This window comes from Ovis canadensis, chromosome 21 (assembly GCF_042477335.2).
Source record: "Ovis canadensis isolate MfBH-ARS-UI-01 breed Bighorn chromosome 21, ARS-UI_OviCan_v2, whole genome shotgun sequence".
Lineage (NCBI taxonomy): Eukaryota > Metazoa > Chordata > Mammalia > Artiodactyla > Bovidae > Ovis > Ovis canadensis.
The window spans coordinates 62,387,490-62,405,781 of NC_091265.1; the positions used below are offsets into that span (position 1 = coordinate 62,387,490).

Here is an 18,292-nt window from a genome sequence, read left to right on the forward strand (position 1 = left end):
ATATAACTGCTTGGGTTATTAAAACAAATAATCAGTGTCAAATAAACTGTTACATGATTCCATGGAATTATTCTGGCACCAAAACTATACTGTGTTAATCACTATAAGCTTCTGATTTCTATATTTTCAGCTTTGAAAGAGCAAGTCTCCACCTTACCCTGCCCCATCTCCACCTGACAACCTTTCCATTTCAAAATATTACCAGTTATTCTCAAACATCAGCCCTCCACTTGAACTTGGAAGGTAAACCAGCCCAGCCCTTCTCGTAAAGTCTTCTGCAGACGGACCTCTGACGACGTTCACGGTGCATGTGTGACCCGGGGACATGAATCTCGAAGGTGCTGAGCTTTTCTGTCCAAAATCACAGCCTTCCCTCCCTCTCCGAGGGTCCATTCCTTCTCCTAGGCTCTGGGTCTTTTCCCCAAAGGTCCTGACTGCTTTATAAATAGAGGCTTGGGGAATCCCACGGTTTTGCTTCTAGTTTGTATCACATTTTCCTACCATGTCTCCTGCTTGACTATCACAGCTATAATACAAAGATGCTTGTCTTTGTATAGTTCTGAAACAGACCTCCTTACTGAGCATGCTTCCTAACCATAGAAGCTTTCCCACCCTCTCCATCTTCTGAGCAGATGTGTGAATATTTCTTCTGCGCAGTGATCCTGTCAGCTGTACTCATGCCCTTTAATGCAAAGACATTCAAGAACAGCCCTGGAGGTCGCTTCATCCTTCCTGCTTGAATGGGGCTGCCTCCACACACCACTTTTGAGGAAGACCCTGGCTGCTCAGACGGTAAAGCGTCTGTCTACAATACGGGAGACCCGGGTTCGATCCCTGGGTCGGGAAGATCCTCTGGGGAAGGAAATGGCAATCCACTCCAGTACTATTGCCTGGAAAATCCCATGGACAGAGGAGCCTGGTAGGCTACAGTCCATGGGGTCACAGAGAGTCGGACACGACTGAGCGACTTCACTTGCTGCTGGCACACGACGTGATTTACTGTGTTGAGGAGATAGCCCCTATGCTACTAGTTACCGAGTAGGGATGCTCCATTATGAATGGCTCGTCAGCATCTGTCAAGACGACTGGCTTCTTCTCTGAGCTAGTAACATGATTAAGTCTATCATTGGATTTACTAATACCGAACCATCCTCCGGCCGCTGGCGTTGGCTGCTGCTGGCTGCCGTATTTTCCCTATACTGGTTGATGCTTTTTGCTATTACTTTTTTTAGATTTTTTGCATTTGCGTTTGTGAGCAAAACTGGTCCGTGGCTGTCTTTTTTCATGCATCCATCGGCCGTGTTAGAGTCGATTTGAAGTACAGTTGTGGCCCATCGGTTGTCATTTATCTGGTACTAACACCACCTCTTGTACTGTTCTGCATCTGTTTATCTTCCTGACCTGAGTTACAGAGGAGTCGAAGCTACAGGCTGCCCCCGGGACCCATGCCTGACTCCATTATCACCTTGGCAGCTGGTCAGCTCACCTCTTGGAGTGAACCCCAGTTTTCTCAACTAGTAAATTGGGCCAGCTATAGAGACTTGCTAGTGAGACTGTGAGAGCTATGTGTGAGAGCTCTCAGTGTGAGAGCACTGAGGCCAGTGCCTGGCACAAAGCAAACTTCACACAGCAGAACCACTGTCCAGAAATGCTGCCCTGCAATCGTGTTCAGCCCTCAAGCTTTGAAGACAGAAATTCTCCATTAAAACCAGGACATATCTTGACCCAATGCCACAAGGACTTCCACGGCCCCTGGAAACCAGGGCCACCCTTTCAGGGTGGAATGCTCCCTCCAATGGAAAAGAGTCTCACTGAGGTCCTCCAGGGCCCTGGAAACACCACAAGCTTCTGTGCATACAGGGACTCCACCCATCCCAGAATACCTCCCGCGGGGCTGGTGTATCCCCTCCTATGGAAGAGGATGTCAAGGGTCAGAGACCCCTCCCCATTGCCTGCCCTAAGTAGTTCTGCTTTCCCAAACCCTAGCATTGGGAGCTTACACGTCTAATTCCTGCTTGGTGGAACGGGGAGATCTCACTTGCCTTCCGCCCCCTACGTTCTGCCTCTCCTCCCGTGAGAAGCATGAACCCACTGCCATCCCAGGCACGACTAGCTCCCGTGACGGGTCCTCCCCTACTTGCTGGGTGGGCAGCTTTGGGCCCCCAGGAGTGCTCAGGACAAAAAGCCCAGCTGGGGTTGGGGGGGGGTCTCACCTTGTAATGAGCCAGCTGGAGCGAGAGCTGCACGAAGGCGTCCGGGCTGGTTTTACATTTCTTGATCAGCCCTTTACCGAAAGTGCGGAATGGGAAGGAGTGGAAATCCACGTCGTTGGCCAGGAGGTTGGCGCTGCTCAGCGAAGTCTCAATGACCTCCTGACACTTGAGGAAAAGGGAGAAAAGGGAGGGGAAGTTCTGACACAAATTGAAGAAAACGCAAGCTGACTTTCAGCACAGCTAACAGACAGACTTGTTGCTTGGAAATACATACATCACATTTACTTCTTGGTTTTTTCCAATCTTTGTAACCTAAGAGTCGCAATAAGTTGGTAACGTGGCACTGCCCCTCACCCCCAGACAGCAACGGGGTGGCCCACACAGGAGGAACTCCTGGTCCCAGTGGGACCCACAGAGGGCATTTCAAAGAGTCACGGGTTTTGTTTCATGAGATCCATTCTTGTTATATGCTAGCCATCGAGGAACCAGTTTTAAAAAATAAATGGACTGGGACCTCCCTGGGGGTGCAGTGGTTAAGACTCTGTGCTTCCCCTGTAGGGGAACTAGGTTCCCACATACCAATCAGCACAGCCAAAAAGAAGGATGTGGACTGTGGGACAGCTGTACAATAGAAAGGAGTCCTCAGCCGCGAAATCATACAAGGAATCTTAAATGCACGTGACCAAGGGCAAGAAGTCAATGAAACAGCTCCACACTATACGATTCCAGCTGTATGACATTCAGGGACAGGCAACGTGATAGAGACGGTGAGATCCGTGCTGTCAGGAGCAAGGCGGGCGAGATGGGGAAGCCGGCAGAGGAGAGGTTTTAGGGTGGTGACGCTGCTCTGCGTGTCATTAAATCTCTGCCCACACCGCAGATGCACAACACCAAGCATGACACCAAGCGTGACCCCCAACGTGAGCTACGAACTTTAGTGACACTGACGTGTCAGCGTAGCTGCGTTGCCTGTAACACACGGACCAACTGGTAGGGATATTGGCAGCGGGAGTGACTGTGTGCGAGGACGGGGCGAGTGTGGGAAACTCTGCACCTTCCACTCAGATTTTGCTACGAACCTAAAAGTGCTCTAAAAACAAAAATCCATCAAAAAAAATCTTTTTAATAAATGGTACGTGACTTAGTCAGCTAGAAGGACTCTGTCACACACTTCATCAGAAGTCACGCCTCTCTGAGGACCACACACCAGCCACAGGGATGCAGGCTGGACAAAAAGCTGCAGACGGATAAGACCCTGTAGTATGGATCCAATGTTTTCTATGTCAAAAATGACTTCAAAAAAGAAAAAGACTTCCCAGGCCCTGGGAATTCCTGCTTGGCTTTGATTTGGTATTTCCAGCCCTAAAATTCCTTCCCCAAAGGGCTTCCATGGAGTAAATTGTATTGGAGAAGGCTCAGACGGACAAAAATGACAAATTAGTGATCTAGCGTACTTCAGCTCCAAAGGAAATGATTTCACTGTGATGTCTAGCTAAGTTTGAGCGAAGAATTTCACTGACAATCTTAGCCAAAAGCTTTCGGTGAAAGAACTACTGACTGGGGCTGCCAAGGCGATAGGAGCTGTATACAGCAGCTTTGAGGTCCCAGGAAGAAACACCCAGGTGGACAGGTTTCTGTCTTGGGGGCATTCTGAACTCGTGAGCACTCAGGAAGGACCACTGGAAAGTTCGACTGAGAGAGTTTAGACACATCTCCCAACCGAGGTAATTGCCAAGCGTCTGAGGAGTGGGACTTACTTCCTCCGGGATGTCCCATTGCAGCCGGGTAGGGTACGGGATGTTCGGGTTGGTGTCTCCTTTACAGTGTCCATCCTCCGTGTAACCCAGCTGGAAGCTGTCTGTAGCCATGACGTACTGTCAAAAATAAAGACACATCTGTTAAGTCTGAGATCATCACAGGTAACTGTTACATACAAGTCACCTGACCTCTCAAAGCACATCCTTTTCTTTCTAGAAATGCAAGAAAGACTTAACCATAACTACTTGCTTAGGGTCTGCTGAGCACTTGGCATCCTGTGAACACCCACCTAATAAGGTAGTTTGATCTCTACTTCAGGGACAAGGAAGATGGACCTGGAGCTAGGCCCATCCTCACTGTCCAGGTTCGACAGTGTTTGGACAGGTGAGGAGCACAGCCAGGATTCAAGCTGAGTGTATGATGTGCAGAAAGTAGCTCAGAGCCTGCTTCTAGGTCCTGGCTGTGAGCTAGTACCCTCTGGGTGTTACCCTGATGGATACTGACCCTGTAAGGTAGTAACTGCTGTTCTCACGTGTATAAATGAGAAGACCACCTCAGCGAGGTGAAGAGTCTGTCCGAGTTCACACTTCTCAGGGAGCCAGGATGTGGGCCCAGGTGTGAACGCTTTCTGTTCACTGGCAGGTAATCTTAAGCCAGTTTATTCAATGGTATTTACTGAGCACCAACTATGAGTCAACCCTGAATATTCACTGGAAGGACTGATGCTGAAACTGAACCTCCAATACTTTGGCCACCTGATTCGAAGAGCTGACTCATTGGAAAAGACCCTGATGCTGGGAAAGATGGAGGGCAGGAAGAGAAGGGGATGACAGAGGATGAGAGGGTTGGATGACATCACCGACTTAACGGACATGAGTTTGAGCAAACTCCAGGAGATGGGGAAGCCTGACATGCTGCAGTCCATGGGGTCGCAAAGAGACGTGACTTAGCGACTGAACAACAACTCTGAGTCAGCAATGCTTCTGAGCACCAGTGGACAAAGCAGACAGGAATTTCTGCCTTTCTACAAAAGTTTAAAGATGGCCATGACCAGGCAATTACATTCTTAGGTATGGACTCAAAAGAAATGAAAACGCATGTTCACATACAACTTGTACACTGACGTTCACAGAAGCGATGTTTATAGTAGTTAAAAAGTGAAAAGAACCCAAATGTCCATCAAGTTATGAACAGATAAAATATGGTATTATCACGCGAAGGAATACCATTCAGCCATCAAAAGGAACGAAGCCCTAGTGGTTAGGATTCTGGACTTTCACTGCTGTGGGCCAGGTTCAATCCCCAGTTGGGGAACTGAGATCCCAAAAAAAATTTAAAAAAAGGAATGAAGCCCTATAGAACAATATAGATGAATCCTGAAAACATTAGCCAGATACACAAGACCACGTACTCTGTTGATTCCATTTCTATGAAATGGCTAGAACAGGCAGAGACAGAAAGGAGATGAGTGGTTACCAAGGGTTGGCTGGGGTGGGGCTGGGGGAAGGTGTTATCTTTGGGGAGTGATGAGAGTGTCCTGGAATGGGGCAGTGGCAATGGAGAGAACAACCACACTGAACTCTTGAAGAGGTGAACTGTATGCTTTGTGAATTACATCTGAATTTTTAAAAATAATAAAAATATTTTTAAAAGGTATTTCTACCCTCGGGGAGCTTACATTCCAGTAGGGGAAGCAAAATGAACAAAAAAAGAGCCCAAGGTCAGATGGTGACACTGTCGGATGGGCAGCGGGGGAGGGCAGCGGCTCAGGGACGGGGAAGTGTAAGGGGGGCCCTCATCTCATGCCCCTGTGAGCTGAGCCTGTGAAGGGGCCCAGCCTAGCTGTGTCTGCTCTGCATCAGAGCCCCCGAGTCCAACACAAACACCAGAAATACACAGAGAGCCAATAGGACTCAGCTTGGACCAGATTTGTTTTTGATTGGCACAGGTGGCATCTTTATACCAGCCCGTTAACTGGCCCTGGTGTGGGCCTCCGTGACAAGACGGTGGGTCAGCTCTCATCCACATAGGGAGCATCTGGGCTCCTGTCTGACCTCTGGAGTCATGGGCCACCAGTGTCCATTGGGCGGTTAACAGTTAAACACCACGGCATCCAACTGGTCACCCTGATGTAAGACTAAATCCTTTTATCTTTATCTTATCCAGAGTACTGAAAAAATATGCCTGGCCTTGTCAGTATCCTGTAGATTTCTCTACTTGGTAAATGGACTTAATGTGATCCAGACTGCCTATGACTCAGAGATTTCTCTTTCACCCAAGTACTGCTCTGATGCTCTTATTACTGGGAAAGTCCTTGGAACAGGGTGTAATAGGCATGGACCATTACGAAGTGCAAAGAGACTTCAAGTGTCTCATTTCAACATTCAGCAGTGGTGAAGGGGGTTTGATCTATGACAGATCTTTAGTTGAAAGGATCTCTCAGCCTTTGTCGGCATCAGCAAAGACAAGGGTGGTGAAGAGCCTTTTTGGCAACTTGGCTACTTTTATCATGTGTTAATATCTTAGGACCACACCACTGTCTTACAGACTGGAGCAATTTTTTCTTTCCTTTTTAAAGGTTTCCCGGGCAGGGGAGCTTGGCGTGCTGCAGTCCATGGGGTCAAAAAGAGCTGGACATGACTGAGTGACCTGACACCAACAGCAAACAGAGGTGAGACTCCACACTTCCACCGCAGAGGGCTTCCCCGATTGGGGAACTACGATCGCACATTTTACGGCACAGCCAAAAAAATAAATAAATGTGAAATATTAGGTGGAGGGAGAGGATGACAGGCTTTGGGGGGGTTTTCGGTAACTTGGTAATTCTAAGAATTAAGCGAAGTGGAAAAGGCACACTGACTACACTTTCATAAACCAAGATTTCAATATCCTTGCTTTTATTTGGCCTAAAACTTGGCAGCTTTCAAAATAACCGCGCTTCAGTTCTGCCCTGAAGTCACTGCATCAGAGCCAAGGCCATCTCATTATTTGGGCCCCTTCAGGGTGTGACAATAAACATTTCCATTTAAGGAACCTCAGCCATAAGTTAATAGTGCCAACACCTGCTGAAAACATTATAACTGGACAGACACTACCAAGTTTAATTCAGTCTGGGGTTTGCTTTCTCAACAGCAATTTCTACAGTCAAGTTAAACTTTCAGACACTCACCTCCCAAAGGTGACCCATGATGGGTGCATCGGCCCAGGAGTGCTCCGCGTTAATGCCTATCTTGCCGTTTTTAAAGATGATAAACGTGAATGATTTATCAAACCACCTGCACGACACAAAAATATTTATGCAGCTGACACGTTTACAAAGACAAAAGCAAATCCAGACAACGTGTTTGTTTTCTTATGGATGGCCTCAGCTGACTGTATCCATCCCTCCTATGGTTGGTAGAGGTGAATGACTCTCCACAAGTGGTAATCAAAGTACGTACAGAAGGGCCTCCCAGGTGGCTCAGTGGTAAAGAATTCTCCTGCCAACGCGGGAGATAAGATATAGGTTCGATCCCTGGTCCGGGAAGGTCCCACTGTGCCTCGGAGCAAATAAAGCCGTGGGCCACAACGATTGACCTGCGCTCTAGAGCCCAGGTGCTGCAACGACTGAGGCCTATGCGCCCTCGAGCCCGTGCTCAGCAACAAGAAGCCACCGCAGGGATTTCCCTGGTGGTCCAGTGGCTAAGACTCCACACTCCCAGTGCAGGGGCCCCGGGTTCGATACTTGGTCAGGGAACTAGATCCCACATGCTGCAACTAAGATTTTGCATGTGGCAACTAAAGATCCCATGTGTTGCAACTAAGAACCAGCACAGCCAAATAAATAAATAAATACATCTTTAAAAAAGAGAGAGAGAGAAGCCACTCCAATGAGAAGCCCGAGCACCGCAACTAGTGATTGCTGCAGCTGGAGAGGGGCCTGCACAGCAACGAAAATCCAGCACAGCCGAAAATAAATACACTTTTTTAAAAGTTAACAACAAAAAAAAAGGTACACATAGAACCCTAACTCACTGGTTTCTCCCCTGCTCCCGACACAGAGATAAACACTTGGGTACTGGGGACCAGAAGGAGAACAGGCTGTATTGTTATAACGAGGAAGGGTGCATGACACCAGCAGATGCAGGAAGCCGCAAGGTCATCCTCAGGGTATCTGCTGGGGGCGTGGCTCTGGGACCCACTGGCTCATAAGGAAACTTGAGGCTGCTCCGGCCCCAGAGTCGGCCCTCTGCAGCCACAGGCTCCACAACCGAGGCTCTGAAACACGCTCCCTGATCCACAGTGGGCTGAACCCCGCAGACACGGAGGACCAACTGTGCCTGCCCCACCCTTTCCCCAACTCAGCCAACCCTCACCCCCAACCTGGATGGGCAGTCAGGACCTCCCTTCACAGGGAAGGGGAAGGAGGCTCCAGGAGGTGGACCAGGCTCACCCAATCACATGACCAGTGAGCAGAGCAAAAGCTGACATCCAGGTCAGGCCCCGGGCAGCCCCTTCTCACGAGCATCTCCAAACGGAGGAGGTGGTGCAGAAGGGAAGGATCTCAAGGCTGCTGCTTACGCGTGTGCATGACGGTTTGGGTGGAAAGAAGAAACTCCCCAGTCGTATTTTCACGGCCCCCTTGCTTCAGTGGATGCTTATGGCTGGGTGTCAGCCACAGGCAATGCTTCTTCCAGGTTTACAGGCAAAGCACTGTGTTTCAGAAGGTAAGCGCAATACCTGTCGAAACACCTGCCGTGCAGCAGGGACTTGGCATAGCTGTCCATCGACGTTTCCGGGTCCTCCTCCCGGTATCCCTGCTCGGTTTCGTCTAACGTCACGAAGAACGCTGCTTTTTCAATGGCATCCAGCGACTGCTTGTTTTTCCCGTGTCCAAAATAGGCCTGGCGACACCTGGCCCAGGGGACCCTGCGGTGAGGATTAAGTACCGTGAGACCTGCAGCACTTTGGTGACATCTCCTTCGAGGCACGTGTGAAAGGACAACGTTTCTCAGTTCTCAGTGTTTTAGGGGTTTAAGGAAAACTAGGCATTAAAGACTTTCTCCATCTGCAACCACTGCCTGCCTGCCTGCTGGCTGGGCCGCCTGGTTGGAGGGCAGGGGTCTTGCCTTCTCCTTATACCTGCTCCAGGGACGTTGCAGGCGGGGAACTTCATCCATAAATGCCGAGTGAAGGACAAGAAGGCCGACGGGCCCGGAGCTCTGCCGTCCAGGGCAGCAGCGCCCCAGCCAGGCAGGGGCCTTCCTTGTGGCCTTCTGACCCTCTCCATGCGACCACCCCTTGGAAACCACAGCGAGGGCCAAGAGCACGGCCCTGGTGCCGGGACCAGCTGAAGCTCACAGACCCCGACACCATTGTCCCATCTTTCAGATGAGGAAACCGAGGCACAGGCAGGAGGTCACACTGCCTTCACGGTGGGTTGGGACTGCTACCCAGGCCAGCCGGTCCTGAGTCCACACGCTCGTGCTACAAACGGCCGCACGGCAGCCCCGTGATGAGGGGCGCCCCCAGGAGCCGAATTCAGGGATTCTTTTCCATCCTGCCCAACGTGGGGTGCACAGAGCTGATGAGACACCCAATTCCCGAGAGGCGCCCCAGCTGCGGCCTCCCCAGCTAGCTCCTGGGCCCCCCACCCTACCTTCCTGGCCAGGGCCATCTGTTTGTCTCCCGCCCTCTTCTCCCCACCTAGTGCTCAACCCAGACCCCCAGGGGTGCCCAAAAGCCCAGAAACACAACGGGTCCCATTGCAGGCCCAGCTCCAACCACTGTTCTTGACGCCTGGGGACAATGGTGACCACGAGAATCGCTGGTACGTGCCCAGCACCTAGGAAAGTGAGGTGAGGCGATGCCCCATGGGGGATGCATCGGGCAGGGGCTGCTCACTGAGTCTGCACCCCGCCCCTCTCTGCCTCACTGGCTGCCCCCAGTGACACTCGGTCAGCACTCGGGACCCAAGGTTCTTCCCCACTACACATCCCCTCTGTTCCAGCCGACCCCTTGCCCCCCAGCGATGGCCATGCCCTCCAGCTTCTCAGACTGAGCCTCCTCTTTACTAACACTGCCCATGTCCAGCCTTGGAACCCCCCAGACCAGAATATAAGTCTGGGGCTTCCCAGGTGGCGCTAGTGGTCAAGAGCCTGCCTGCCAATGCAGGAGACGTAAGAGACCGTGGGTTCGATCCCTGGGTGGGGAAGATTCCCTGGAGGAGGGCAGGGTCAACCACTCTAGTCTTCTTGCCTGGAGAATCCCATGGACAGCGGAGCCGGGCGGGCTACAGTCCGTGGGGTTGCACATGGGACGCGACTGAGCATGCACGCGGGTCACTCCAGGCTGATGTGGTCCCTTTATCAGCGCCTAGTCACAGAATCAAGCCCAGATGTAGCCAGGCACCGGGGACCCACTCCACAGCTCCCAGCATCTTCTCCTCAGACTTCTCTGCTGCCCGTCAGTCACCCCGGCCCACCACCGCCCTCTGCGTGCCCTCGCCTGGGTCTCTTCCTCCTCTCTGCAGGATAGTCACTCACCATCTTGCTCCCAGCATGACCCTAAGAGCAGCCACACTGCCGGCCCCAGGGGTCCTCATCAGGGACCACACTGCCCCAGCAGCCCTGGGCAAAGCCTGAAGACAGACTTGCTTGTCCCCCAAGTGCTCCCCTCCCCCACCCCAAACAGACTAGCCCAGCCCCAGAGGCATCAGAGCCCAGGCTGTACAGGTCAGGCCCTCGAGCTTTAGACGGGTCAGGAGAGTAACCCTGACACGGAGGCCTTGGCTAAACTTGTCTGTTTCCTAAGTCCAACATGCCCAAGGGCTTCCCTGCCGGCTCAGCGTTAAAGAATTCACCTGCCATCGCAGGGGACAAGGTTCGATCCCTGGTCTGGGAAGATTCCACATGATGCGGAGCAACTAAGCCCATGTGCTAACTACTGAGCCTGGGCTCTGGAGCCTGGGAACAGCAACTACTGAGCCTGGGTGCACTCGAGTCTGTGCTCGGCAACAAGCCCAGTCATTGCACCGCGAAGGGCGTGCACCGCAACTTGAGAGCCGCCTCTGCCCTCGGAAGCCAGAGAAAGCCCTCGTGCGGCAACAGAGGCCCAGCAGAGCCAGACTAAAGAACAGTACTTAAAACCAAAACAATCACCAAAGACATGCCGCAGCCCCCAGGACAACGCCTACTTCCTTCCTTCGGTCATGTGTCCCAAGATCCACGCACACGCACACCTGCCGGTCACACAGACGGCCAAGGGGACCCGGACCCACCTCCCCGCCGGGGGTGACCCTGGTGAGGAGAGGACCCTGAGCCCCCGAAACACGACAGCATCTCAGAGGGGCCGCACACCTGTCTGCCCCCCTGATGAGGAGAGAACCCCGAGACCCCCGACAGCCCCCCGGTGTCTTGGAGGGGCCGCACACCTGTCTGCTCCCCTGGTGAAGCGAGAACCCCGAGACCCCCCGACAGCCCCCCGGCGTCTCGGAGGGGCTGCACACCTGTCTGCTCCCCTGGTGAAGCAAGAACCCCGAGACCCCCCGACAGCCCCCCGGTGTTTCGGAGGGGCCGCACACCTGTCTGCCCCCCGATGAGAAGAGAACCCCGAGACCCCCCGACAGCCCCCCGGCGTCTTGGAGGGGCTGCACACCTGTCTGCCCCCCGATGAGAAGAGAACCCTGAGACCCCCCGACAGCCCCCTGGCGTCTCGGAGGGGCCGCACACCTGTCTGCCCCCCTGATGAGGAGAGAACCCCGAGACCCCCCGACAGCCCTCCGGCGTCTCGGAGGGGCTGCACACCTGTCTGCTCCCCTGGTGAAGCGAGAACCCTGAGACCCCCCGACAGCCCCCCGGTGTCTCGGAGGGGCCGCACACCTGTCCGCCGCCGTAAGCGCCGCCAGCTTGGCCTCCCCGGGCTGCGGCTCCGACGGGTCCTCCAGGATCCGCTGCACCTGCTGCTCGATCTCCCGGGGCCTCAGCAGCCGGCCATCGTGGTAGAGCCAGACCTTGAAGTAGCGGCCCCGGTGGAAGACGACGATGTGCTTGCTGTCCCTCAGGTGCTGGATGGTGTCTGTTGGGGGGTGGGGGAGGCAGGCATCCAGGGGCACGTGGTTAGAGGACGCGAGAACATACCCTCGACGGCACCACCTCCTGTCCCCGCGTCACTCGGCTCCGCTCAGAGTCCATTTCCCACAGGCCTGCAGAGGGCTCTGGGCTCTGGGCTGGGGCAGGCCTGGGCGCTGGGTTCCCTTGCCCACACCCTGGACGTGTCACCCGGGCCAAAGGACCAACAGGGGGTGGTCCTAAGTGGTACCGTTCTGTTCCCTTGCATTTTCGAGGGCGTCCCGACTGGAACAGATGAGGGCCCCCTACACTGGGCAGTAACGAAGGCAGGGGTCAGGGGTCCTAGGTCAGGCTACTGGGCCACAAATCTGGCTCCCCCTGAACACAATAAACCCTGCGTGGAGGACTTCCTCGGTGGTCCAGTGGTTAGGAATCTGCGCTTTCACTGCAGGGGCCATGGGTTCAATCCCCGGTTAGGGAACTAAGATCCCTCATGCCACACTGTGCGGCCAAAAAAAAAATTCCTAACCCAATCTGGAAAAAAACTACTGTAAGACAGCCTTCAAGTGAAGAGAAACTGAGTCAGTTAAATTAATTAACTGTCCAGGCCTGAGAAAGACAAAGGCAGTTCAACAGAAGGAAGGTTCTTGAGCCTGAAATCTCTGAAATCTTAGGAGAGGCTAGGAGCCACTGGTGTGGTCTTCTCCGATGTCTCCTGAGCACAAGGATGGGAAGTTCTGATATCCGAAGGAGCCCTGCGTGGGCTACCCACCTGTCTCCTCTCCTGGGATCCGAGAAGTATTAAACATGCGCTCCCACTGGGCAGAGCAGAGCGGAATCGTAGACCCCAGAAGAAGAATCTGGAACAGAAATATGTCTCAAACAAAAATTCAAGGAGCAAATTAAGTCCACACATTTAAATGCTGGATTTGTTTTCCGGGCCCATAGCATGGCTGGAGACCTAATCTCCAAACTCTGTAAGAATGGGGGTTCCCTGGGATACCAGGCACCCTGGGGTTTGCTGAAACAGACCAGAGCACAGAACCCTGCATCTTATTCTTAAATAACCCGTCTTCAGCAGGCTCCACGCTTCCACTGCAGGGAGCACGTTTTCAACCCTAGTTTCGGAACTGAGATGAGATCCCGAGTGCTGCGTAGTGTAGTTAAAAGGAAAGAAAGAAAGAAGTTGACACTTAAGTCAAAGGAGTAGTTTAAAAAAAAAAAAAGGCCTCAAGACTTCCTTGCTGGTCTAGTGGTTAAGAATCTGCCTGTCAGTGCAGGGGACACGGGTTCGACCCCTGGTCTGGGAAGATCCCCTGTGCCACAGAGAAGCAGCTAGTCCGCGTGCTGCATCTCCCGAAGCCCGGAGGCCCCAGAGTCTGTGTTCTGCAACAAGAGAAGCCACTGGGACATGAGAAGCCCGCTCAGGGCAACCAAGAGCAGCCCCGGCTCACACACCTGGACAAAGTCCCTGTGCGGCCACGAAGACTCAGCATGGCCAAAAATATAAATACATAAACAAACAAAAAGAATTTTTGTAAAGGCCTGACATCCGTATTATTTCCTTCACAAGCAAGAGAGGGTTTCCTCAAAGGACAAATTATGGAACTAAAGCGCATCAGACATATATCCATTTAGGACACTACAGAAGAGAATTAAATCTCAAAATAATTATGTTGAGTGAAAGAGGTCGAAACAAAAAAAAAATAAAAAGTGAATGGGAATTCCCTGGTGGTACAGTGGTTAAGAATCCATCTTCCAATACAAGGGATATGGGTTGGATCCCTGGTCAGGGAACTAAGACCCAAGCGCTGCAACTAGAGGGTCTGAGCTCTGCAACTGAATATCCTGTATGTCACAACAAGGAGCCTGGATGCCGCAAATGAGACTCAACACAGCCAAATAGACACTGGTTGGTTCAGTCGCTCAGTCATGTCTGACTCTTTGCAACCCCACGGATTGGAGCCCACCAGGCTCCTCTGCCCATGGGATTCTCCAGGCAAGAATACTGGAGTGGGTTGTCATTTCTGTCTCCAGGGGATCTTCCCAAAGCCAGGGATTGAACTCGGGTCTCCTGCACTGCAGATGGATTCTTTACTGACTAAACCACCAGGGAGGCCCCCAAATGATGAATGTTTAAAAAAAAAAAAGCAAGCAAGCACAAGCTGCAAGAATCCATTTACAGAAAATGCAAGCTAATCTAGAGTGACAGAAAGCAGCTCAGGGTGATGGTGGGAGCAGAGACCGACAGAGGCACACAGAGGAGCCCAGGGTGGGCCAGTGGGCGGGGCTCTCACTCACTCAACTGTGATGGTTTCACATGTACAGACATACATATCAAAACATCAGAACTTATTACGGTGGATGCTTTGAAGGTATGCTGTACATCAATTACACCTGGATAAAGCTGTTCTAAAGAATTTTGTTAATAGCAGGTTGGGACTTCCCTGATAGTCCAGTGGTTAAGAATCCACCTTGCAGCGGAGGTTGTGTGGGTTCCATCCCTGGTCAGGGAACTAAGATCCCACGTGTCATGGAGCCACTAAGCCATAAGCCACCACAACAACCAGCCCTGAACAGCCAAATAAATACATTTTTTTCTTCTAAGAGAAAAGCACTTGTGTGTATACCGGTTTGATTTCCTCCCGGTCCAGTTTGCGTCTGTAAAGCAGGATGGCGTGGATCCCGTTGCCAGCTCTTGCCGCCTGGATGTGAGTCGGTTTGATATACAGCAAGTCCTGACACAAAACACACAGCGTTAGGGGGAATGTTCACGGAAAGACAAGCGAGCTTCAATACACAGCGAATGCATTCCTACACATGCGTTCATGATACCTGCTCTGCTGTTTCAAGCTTCCGAGCAATTGTCTGGCTACGAAAGGTAACGGTATATTTTAAAATTAAATGGTAAATAAATATAATTCAAGTCTAAAAACAAGATAACAGTACTACAGCTTAAATATCCTCATATAATGCATAAAAAGGAAAGAGGAAATTAAAAGCAGCAATTAGTACGTTTTCTGAGTGAGAAGTAACCAAAAATTAAAATAATCTTTTATATAGAGTAGTGCTGGCAACTTTTTAGAAACACATTTTCTAAGTGTTTATATTTTTCAAGTCCAAGGGTCGCTTGTCTGTCTCAACGATACTTTGAGAGAAATTATATGTGTGGGGTTGTCCCCTGATTACGTGGGAAATAGACACCAAAGTCTTTGGGAACGAAAGGGGACCAGATGGGCAGTTCGCTCTAAAATGTATTTTTCTGGGCCATGTCAACAGTTTTTCTCTAAGTCTGACCTTGTTTCCAAAAGACAAGAACAATTATTTTTAAAGAAAAGAAATTTTAAAGGAGAAAAACAGAAAAAGCAAACAATAAGATAGATATAAGTGAAGTGAAGTTACTCAGCTGTGTCTGACTCTTTGCAACCCCATGGACTGTAGCCCACCAGGCTCCTGGCCATGGGATTTTCCAGGCAAGAGTACTGGAGTGGGTTGCCATTTCCTTCTCCAGGGGATCTTCCTGACTCAGGGATCGAACCCGGGTCTCCCGCACTGTAGGCAGACGCATTACCCTCTGAGCCACCAGGGAAGATCTAAGATAGATATAAGGAGAAGGCAAAAAAATACAAAAGAAAGCAAAGAGGAGAAAGAAGGGGAAAGACAGATTCAGCAGCTGTTTAAGGCCAGTGGTCAGACACCGGTGGTGGTTAGCTGCTCCCTTACGTCTGACTCCTTTGCGACCCCATGGACAATAGCCCTTCATGCTCCTCTGTCCACGGATTTCCCAGGCAAGAATGCTGGAGTGGGTTGCCGTGCCCTCCGACAAGGGATCTTCCCGACCCAGGGGTCACACGCACATCTCCTGAACTGCAGGCAGATTCTTCACCTGCTGAGTCATCAGGGAAGCCCGATGAGGTGCTTCTAACAAAACAATGGGGTGTGCTCTCCAGACCACCCATGTCTCAGAAGGCAAAAAAGACCAAAGAGACGTGAAATGACACTCAGGGTGGGACCCACGTCACCCCAGGGCCCAGAGGGACAAGCTCAGTACGTGGACGAGCTCTCAGCTGACCCACAGGTCAGGAGCGGGCAGGGATGTGGGCCTTCAGCGTTACTCAGGCTCAGTTAGGAAAACAGAGGGAGAGGTTTGCTGAGTGAGGAGTCCGATCGCCACGAGACCATTTCTGCAATCCAAATTCCTCTGCAGCAGCTCGATGGGCACCCTTGAACCTCACTGGAAATACAAAAGGACCTCCATGGGGCCCTCTGCTGTGGACGGCAGGTCCTGGGCTCCCTGACGGGGCCGTGAGGCCTTGGGTGGGGGAAGCAGGGCCAGGAGAGGCCCAGCGCATCCCCAGGCAGCCCGCAGGGCCGGGCCGGGCCACTTGCGGCCTGGTCTCCACCGGACGCTGCGGGCCCGCGGGACTCACCATCGCGAAGTAGTTGCTATTCACCATCAGCGGCCCTCGTCCTCGGAGGTAGATGTATTCCTCCCACCAGTCACTCACCTGTCAGGTGCAAGCAGAAGAGAGCAAGGACAGGCTTAACCAGGCTGCCCGGGACGGGGGGTGGGACGGGGGGTGGGCAAGGAGGGTTGGGGGAGGGCGCATGTACAGCATTTCTCTCTCTCTCGGGGCCAAGTCAGCCCCAGTGAGACCGAATGCAAAACAGTGGGCACCGGAAGATGGCTTTATTCAAGTCAAGACTCAGCTACAGGGTACATCACCTTCATTTCATAGATGGTTTAAAAAATAAAAACACCCAACGGGAAAGAAATGATCAATGTCTGGCTGCTCTAGCATTTCTTAACAGTGAACACCACCAGTAACTGTCCACAGACTGCCTCTCCCCTTCTGCTCCCACAGCTTCCACTCTCCTTGGAGCCACCCCGGGCCACGTGTCCTGTCTTCCTAGCATCCCTCAGGAGGCCAGCAGTCTTGTCCTAACCACACCCACAGCCTTCAGGACCCAAGGACCACCATTCTTCCACTTTGTGTAAGAAAGTACATAAACACACAGAACAGTGCCCACCTAAGAATCTAAGTACCTGTGAAAAATTTCACAAACTCAAAACACCCATGTAATCAGCACAGGATCAAACCCCCACGTGACTTGCCCCACCCACCCTGGACTCTGACCGCTCTCTCCGGTCACGACTTACCCCATGGCCGTGCCCCTGGTGTGCCCCACCCACCAGTTCTGTCTGGGTCACACCTCCTCTTCCACTCTGTTGCTGTTTAGTCACTAAGTCATGTCCAACTCTTTGTGACCCATGGACTGCAACCCGCCAGGCTTCCCTGTCCTCAGTACCTCCTAGAGCTTGCTCAAATTCATGTCCATTGAGTCGGTGATGCCATCCAACCATCTCATCCTCTGTCACCCACCCCCTTCTCTTCCTGCCTTCAATTCTGCCCAACATCAGTCTTTTCTAATGAATCGGCTCTTTGCATCAAGTTGCCAAAGTATGAAGCATCAGTCCTTCCAATGAATATTCAGGGCTGACTTCCTTTAGGATCAACTGGCTTGATCTCCTTGCTGTCCAAGGGATGCTCAAGAGTCTTCTCCAGCACCACAATTTGAAAGCATCGATTCTTCGGAGCTCAGCCTTCTTTATGGTCCAAGTCTTCCACACTAGCTGTTCCTCAAATCCCAACTCCTCTGCCTGTTTCACCCACCACTTGTCTCCTTCCACTCGCCATATGTGGGGAAACTCAACTGGCTCAGGAACAAATTATATTCCTACGCAAAATTCCACCAAGAAAAACAGCATGCTTATACTCACATAATTGGTAGCCCACCAGGATTTTAGCTTCAAATACCACTGCAATCTCGGTCCCAGATTGACAGCAAAATCTTGTGCCAGAGCCGTCATCCGTGTGAAGTCTCCCTCCTTCATAAGAGGCTTCACAGATTCCAAGTACTAGGGTTAAGGGAAAAAACATAAGCCCAGCTAAAATAGGTTTCTTTCCTTATGCCTTAGAAAAAGGCTAGTCTTCACTCAAGTTAGCTAACTTCAATAACAAAGAGACATTTTACATCAGGGATAACTCAACAATTAAACTTTTGGGGGGACATCGCCAGTGGTCCAGCAGCTAAGGCTCCGAGCTCCCAGTGCCAGGGGCTTGGGTTCGATCCCTCGTCAGGGAACTAGGTCTCACATACTGCAACTAAGAGTTCGCAGGCTACAACTGTAAGACCCCGCAAGCCGCAATTAAGACCTGGAGCAGCCAAATTAATTAATTATATTTTATTTTATTTTATTTTTTTTCCAAA

The 18,292-nt window shown here is 51.6% G+C and overlaps 1 protein-coding gene across 2 annotated transcripts in view; it reads right to left on the reverse strand.

Annotated features, from left to right (window-relative positions):
- Nucleotides 1-18,292, reverse strand: part of CPT1A (carnitine palmitoyltransferase 1A) — a 60,069-nt gene that overhangs the window by 12,272 nt on the left and 29,505 nt on the right. For both annotated transcript variants that reach the window (XM_069565624.1, XM_069565625.1), the window contains exons 6-14: nucleotides 17,802-17,939; nucleotides 16,450-16,527; nucleotides 14,650-14,757; nucleotides 12,792-12,879; nucleotides 11,831-12,026; nucleotides 8,691-8,879; nucleotides 7,141-7,246; nucleotides 3,971-4,087; nucleotides 2,214-2,378 (exon numbers count right to left, since the gene is read on the reverse strand). In XM_069565624.1, the coding sequence (XP_069421725.1) occupies nucleotides 2,214-2,378; nucleotides 3,971-4,087; nucleotides 7,141-7,246; nucleotides 8,691-8,879; nucleotides 11,831-12,026; nucleotides 12,792-12,879; nucleotides 14,650-14,757; nucleotides 16,450-16,527; nucleotides 17,802-17,939 (1,185 nt within the window). The remainder of the gene's footprint in view (nucleotides 1-2,213; nucleotides 2,379-3,970; nucleotides 4,088-7,140; nucleotides 7,247-8,690; nucleotides 8,880-11,830; nucleotides 12,027-12,791; nucleotides 12,880-14,649; nucleotides 14,758-16,449; nucleotides 16,528-17,801; nucleotides 17,940-18,292) is intronic.